The sequence below is a fragment of the Ursus arctos genome, unplaced genomic scaffold (genome assembly GCF_023065955.2).
Source record: "Ursus arctos isolate Adak ecotype North America unplaced genomic scaffold, UrsArc2.0 scaffold_14, whole genome shotgun sequence".
Lineage (NCBI taxonomy): Eukaryota > Metazoa > Chordata > Mammalia > Carnivora > Ursidae > Ursus > Ursus arctos.
The window spans coordinates 19,881,466-19,887,786 of NW_026622808.1; the positions used below are offsets into that span (position 1 = coordinate 19,881,466).

The 6,321-nt window shown below is 58.1% G+C and overlaps 1 protein-coding gene across 1 annotated transcript; it reads right to left on the minus strand.

The window, feature by feature from the left end:
- Positions 1-622: 622 nt before the first annotated feature.
- On the minus strand, positions 623-5,877 carry EPOR (erythropoietin receptor). The gene is made up of 8 exons (XM_026481466.4): positions 5,636-5,877; positions 4,673-4,808; positions 4,090-4,268; positions 3,854-4,011; positions 3,244-3,397; positions 3,072-3,159; positions 1,751-1,838; positions 623-1,657 (listed from the first exon to the last, which is right to left on the minus strand). The coding sequence occupies exons 1-8, from the start codon at positions 5,748-5,750 to the stop codon at positions 1,046-1,048; spliced, it is 1,530 nt and encodes a 509-aa protein (XP_026337251.1). The 5' UTR covers positions 5,751-5,877; the 3' UTR covers positions 623-1,045.
- Positions 5,878-6,321: the final 444 nt, after the last annotated feature.

Genomic DNA, 6,321 nt, shown 5'->3' on the forward strand with positions numbered 1-6,321 from the left:
ACTTATTTCCTGCTTATGAACATTCTTGCACACATATCCTGGTTCACGTCTGTGAGGGCTTTTAGGGTATATATCTAGAAGCGGAATTGGTAGAGTAGGTCTGCCTATGTTCATCTTTCCACCGTTATGTCAAACTTTTACAAAGTGGTTAAACCAGAACTCCCAGGGAGCCACCTGATGACACTGGTCACACCGGAGTACTCTCTTAGAACAGGGCCTGATTCAAAATACAGCCTTACAAAATAGTGGTGTTATTATTAGTGGCAGAGACTAGCTAGAGGCACATCCCACAGCTTTCCTCTCCCTGGGTCTATAGCTATACTACATTTTCCCCGGCTGTCTGTGGTTCTAGCTGAGGTCCTGTGACTGTTTCTGGCCAATGGAATTGGTAAAGAAGAGGTGATTACTACTTCCTAGGCTAACTCCCTAAAATGGCCCACCGAATCTTCTGCTGTTTGTTTTGCTTGTTGGTTGGCAGGACGCAGAGGACCATCCAAAAACCTCAGGGTGGCCCTGGGGGATGGATGGTGAAGCTCCAGACCAGAAGAGTCTGGGCTTCCGACTCATCCCAGAGACGGCTGCCCACCTAGAGGTTTGCACTGAAATACGAGAGAGAAAGCATTTGATGTGTTAAGTTACTCATATGAGGAGTTGTTATGGCAGCTAATATAACATATACTGACTGATTCATTTTATTATGATTATTATTCACGTTGCCAGATCCAGAATTTCAGACAGAGCTCGAGGCCTTTTTCTGCTGCCCCTATGGCCTGGGCCCCGGGAAGGACGGGGCTTATAGGATGTTTGCAGAAGTCATGATGGGAAAAAAAAATACACACACATAACATGCATACACACATACACACACACAGCTCTATACATTTTAAAATACTGAAAGGATGTACTGAGCAGGATGGATTGGGCAGAAAGCCGAGGTTCGCAGTGCCCCTAGTCCTGAGGGAGGCCTCACCAACCCTGCTCAATGAGTCTTAGGCCTGGACTAGCAGTTGAGGTCATGCTGGTCAAGCATCTGAGGGCTGGAGTCCTAGGAGCAGGCCACGTAGTTGGGAGGTGAAGGCTCAGCGCCTGGGATGAGGCTGTTCTCATAAGGATTCGAGAAGGGGCCATTGGATGAGTCCCCCTGGGCTCCCTGGGAGCCCCCTGAGCTGTAGTCAGTTGAGATGCCAGAGTCAGACACCATAAGGTACAGGTACTTTATGTGGGGTGGGGTGGGGGGCAGCTCAGGGGGCAGTGCCCTTGGGCGCAAGAGCTGGGAGCTGGGATCCAGGATGGTATACTCAAAGCTGGTACCCAAGGTCCCCTCTGGCACGGGCTTCAGGGACAAAGCAGATGAGCAGGAGGATGCTTCGGAGCCTTTATCCATGGCCACTGTGTCCAAACCGCCATCAGGCCGCGGGAGAGCCTCACTGGGTGGGCTCCGGGGCAGCAGCCACTTGTCCAGCACCAGGTAGGTGTCCTGGGTACGTTCACTGCCCACGGGCTCCAGCAGGGGTCCCTCATCCTCTGCCCCTGGCTCCACCGCCTGTGTTGCCCCCCAGCAGCGCTCAGAGAGGACTTCCAGGGGGGCGGGTGGGTCCTCTGCAAAGGGAGTGCAGGGGCTCCACCAAAGACAGCCCTCATTCTGGTACAGCCACAGCTGGGGAAACAGCACCGGCCTGCTCAGAGACCTGCGGTTCAGCCGCAGGAGCAGGGATGCCCCAGGCCCTGAGGGGACAACCACGCCACCTACCTGGAAGTTACCCTTGTGTGTGGTGAAGAGGCCCTCAAACTCACTCTCAGGGCTTGGGATGCCAGGCCAGATCTTCTGCTTCAGAGCCCTGGTGAAGCCAAAAGAACCAAGAAGATGGGTATGTGTCACTGAATACCCACCAGTACCTCTTAGGAGCAGGGGCACAGATAGACCTAGCCCCTTGTGATCGCAGTGGAGGCAGAGGAGTGCATAGGGGCGAAGGAACAGAGGCTCTGGCTTGCACCTGCAAGGCCTACAGGTGGATGACTGGAACAGGGTTTTGAAGGATGCATAGGAGTTCAATATGCACTGATGTTCCTTCCCTTCTCACTCCTTTCCATAATATTCCCCCAGTGTACTCTGAATAAAATTCAACCCCCCCCCACACGTACACAGCCCTGCAGATGGCCTGACATGTTCTGACCCTTGTCACCTCCCTCACCTCATCATTCACCACTCTCTCCTAACACATTCTGCTCTAGCCACAGGGCCCTTCCTGGCAGCCGCCTCAATGTTCCAAGCTCATTCCCACCTCAGGGCCTTTGCACTTGCTATTTCTTTTCACTTTTCATGTGGCTGCCTTTGTTAGAAGGCAGGTTTCCATTCTGATTCACCTCCCAGAGGCCTTCTGTGATCATCCTGTCATGTCCCCATGCTGCATTTGTTTCTGTGATATATCACTTATCACAATGCATAATCAAATACCCATTGGTTCCCTTGTTGTTTGACTCAACTATGAGATCCACAAGGTGAGGGACATGTTTGTTTTCCACTTGCTCCTCAGTGCCTAGCACACAGTTGGCACTCCGTATGTATTTTCCAACCAAGTAAATAAACAAGGCCTTGAAAGACACCTAGGCGACTGCTTGGCAGACAAGGCAGGAAGGGCATTCCAGGCAGAAGGAACAGCATGTGCCAAGGCTTGAGGGTGTGAAACCACATGTTATGTGCTAGGAATTCCAAAAATCTCAGTACCATAAAGAATCTAAGGAGCTTGACAACAGGGGCAGGAGGCACTCAGGGTGTTGAATCTTTCCATTAAGCCCATCCGGGGATTTTACAAAGGTTGACCAAATTGGGAAAAGGAACAAGCAAAGGAATTCAAGAAGGAGCAGCCACTGAGGCTGAAGAAAAACCAGGTGAATGTTCCCAGGCAATTTTAACTAAGTCTGGGTTGGTCTCGCTTGCACCCCAGCTCTGCCACTGACCCCTCACTGTGTGTCCCTGGGCAAACGCCTTCCAGTCTCTGAGCCTAGCTTTCCACAGCAAAAGGAGAACGGTGGGGAGGGGTCTGGGCTAGGTGCCCGAATGGGGCGCTCACCGGCGGTGGGAGAGCAGGGCGAGCACGGCCAGCAGCAGCAGGATGAGCACAAGGATGAGGGAGAGCGTCAGGATGAGGGGATCCAAGTCTGGGGAGCAGGGGGGAAGTCAGGGTGGTGGGAATGCCCCATGCTCCGCCCCAGCTCCTCCTGCGCCCCTACCTGGAGCCTCACCACTAGCTGTCAGCAGCGACGCAGGCTCAGACCAGGCGCTCCAGAAGCCACCGAAGCTCGGCTCGGCCATACGCGCGCGTACCATGAAGGTGTAACGGGTTCCACCCCGGAGGTTGCTCAGCACGCACTCAGTACGACCATCCAGGATCTCCACCTTGGTGGGGGGGGGGCGATCAGAGGAAAGGCTGGGGGGTGGCACTGAGCCAATCAGAGAAAGGAAGAACAGGTCCCAAGCGAGGCCATGAGGGGAAAGGGCAATGAAAGCAAGAAGCGTCTTCCAGTAAGGCTCGGGGCCAATCCGGACCCGGCTCCAGGGAGCAGAGGGCGGAGGGGCCCGAGCCTAGAGGATCGGGACCTTGAAGGGGTCTAGTGTTTGGGTCACTGGGGTAAGTGGAATTGGGTCCAGGTGGACTGGGGAGGCACTGGGAAAGAAGGCATGTCAGTGGGCGTGGAGGTGTCTCGGTCAGGGAGGTGACGGGCGTCAGAGGCGGGGTCTGGAGGGGCGAGGCCAGGGGGCGGGGCCGTGGTGACCATCTGGGCGGGATTTGGAGGGAGGAGGCGGGGCTGTCCACCACGCAGCCTCTGAGGCTGGCGGTAGGGGCGGACTCACCTTCTGTGCGCCCCCCGCGACGTTGCCAGAGGAGATGTTCACTTCGTAGCGGATGAGGCTGGCCACGGGGGCCCCAGGAGGCGGGAGCCAACGCAATACCACGTGGCCGCCCTCGTCGGCCCGCCGCGCCAGCAGCCCCGCGGGGGGGTCCAGGAGAACTGAGGAGAGGGGTTGATCAGGTGGGCGGTGACCGAGACTCCCTCACCGGATAAGGTCCCCATTCCCTGTGCACTTACCCACTTCGTTGATGTGGATGATACGGCGATAGCGTGGAGCGCCCGAGGATACCGCTGTGACGCGCAGCTCTAAGGGCACGAAGCTCGACGTGTCTGCCGTAGGCAGCGAGCACCAGAAACGCACAGCGCCGCGGGCCGTGGGCGCCTGGTGCAGGCTGCATGGCTTCCATGGCTCGCCCCTGTGCGTCAAGGAGTCAGAGAGGCAAGGGAGCAATTGGGGGGGGGGGGGCGACAATCTGTTATTGCCTGGACCGTGGGAGCATTTGGGGCAAGACCGAGGGGCGTCCCAGCCCCGACCCACGCGATGCCTTAGTCCTATCGGGGGATTGCTGTCCCTGCCCTACAGTTTGGGATTGCTCTCCAACAGAGATCGCGGGAGTGTTCCAACCCCAGTCACTAGGCTCACTAGGCGGGCTGTCAGCCCTGATCCCGCGGGCTTCCCACCGGTGACCACCTGGTAGGTGCCATCTGGCCCCTGCCACCAGCAGCTATCCCAAAGCGCAAGCTCCGGGGCGCGCTCTGTCCTGCCCACTTGCCCCCTCCTCAGAGCGTGGGGGCGCTCCACCTGCCTCGCTGCACTCACTCGAGCTGGTAGAAGAAACTGTAGTTGTCGGGGCCGACCCCGGCGCTGGCCGCTTCCTCCCAGAAACACACCAAGTCTTCCAACCGTTCGGTGAAGCACAGAAGCTCTTCGGGCCCGCGGGCAGCCAGCAGGGCCGCTGCGGGTGGGAACGAGGGGAGGGGGTCGGGGGCGCCCAGGCTTCGGGCCACCGCGTCCTCCCCCTCCCTCCTGCTGTCTGTGCGAACCGATAAGAAAAACGCCCCGCCTCGCTCTCTACCCCAAGTGGGGCCCTTGGAAGGGTCCCCAGAGGTGGTGCCCCCCGAACTCCCAAGCACAGGTTGCTTGCCTTACTGTTCCCACACACAGCCCCGCCCACCCCACAACGCGCTGGACTGCGCGCAGCTTGCCAGGCCTCCGCCTCCAGGTGCCGGCCCCGCCCCAGGCCTGGCCTGGAGTGCCACTGGATGTGTGCGGAGGTGGCGGGCTCCCCTATCAGCCCCGGCAGGCTGCCGGCGGCCCGATAACGCCAACCGTGACCCCCTCCCCCGCCCCTTCCCTCAACCCAGGCCAAAGGATCCGGCGCCCGCATACAAACCATGTTTACAGTCTCCAGCGGCCCGGCCCCTCTGCTTTGTCCTCCCTCCCTCAATGAAGGGTCGGCAAGGTCCCCCTCTCCTCGGGGACTCTAGACGTCGAGGCCTAGACCCAGCACCGCCCTTGCCCCATTAAGATATATCATGTCCCAGCCTCCCTGAAAAGATAAAACGGGAAACTTATGTCCCCCTCCAGACCCAGTCTGGAGTCTTAGACCCCAGCATGCTACACCAGGTCCCAGTCTAAGAGGTTCAGAGACCAGCTTGGCCCCCAAGACCAGAACTGGAGGTTCAGAACCCAATATGGCCCTCAGGACCCAGGCTGGAAGCTCAGGCCTGAGCATTGTCGTCCAGGACCTAGTGCAGGGGTCCAACACCGGTCCACCCTTACCTTTACTTTCAAACTTGGGGTCCAGAGGTCTGGGTGGGGAAGCCCAGGCAGCCCCAGCGAGCAAGAGACAGAAAGAGCTGACTCCAGGCCAGAGGCGCGCCCAGAGGTGATCCATGATGCAACCCCCCCGAGACAGGGGGCCCAGGGCCCCTGCCCCCCTTCCGCCCCTGGCACAATCCACAGCTGGGTCAGCAGCTGCCTCCGCCGGACACAGCTGACCAGGCACTTCCCGGCCAGGCGCCTCCAAGTGGCAGCTCCCCCGAGGGGGCGGGACTACACGCAGCCTGGGCTGAGATAAACGGGAGGAGGCCGCCCTGCTGGTCCCGCGGGAGGCGGCAGGGGCACTCAGGGGCCCCCCCGCAGCCACTTGGGGGTCCGGAACAGTGCCGGGTTCTGCGGCAGACACACTCTCTTACTGTGTGACCCTGGACAGGTCACTTATCTGAGCTTCTGCCTTCTCATCTGTAAAACCTGGCTTGGCAGAGAGCAAACATTCCAAAAATGTAAGATACTGGTATTATCGTGCGAATCAACATCTCTTCCCAGTCTGGGAAGGAATAAATAATCCTAATAGTGACTGGCTGTTGAGTGTTTGCACGGTCCTAGGCAGTGTGGCCAGACGGTATGTACCCTATGATCCTGTACTGATAAAATAACATATTCTGGGTATTGAGATTTGTGATTTT

Coding starts and splice junctions, on each gene's coding strand:
- EPOR (XM_026481466.4), bottom strand. CDS start 5,750: ATGGATCACCTCTGGGCGCGCCTCTGGCCTGGAGTCAGCTCTTTCTGT. Junction 4,269..4,672: donor AGTTTCTTCTACCAGCTCGA/GTGAGTGCAGCG, acceptor CTTGACGCACAG/GGGCGAGCCATGGAAGCCAT. Junction 3,160..3,243: donor GTCGCTGCTGACAGCTAGTG/GTGAGGCTCCAG, acceptor CCTGCTCCCCAG/ACTTGGATCCCCTCATCCTG.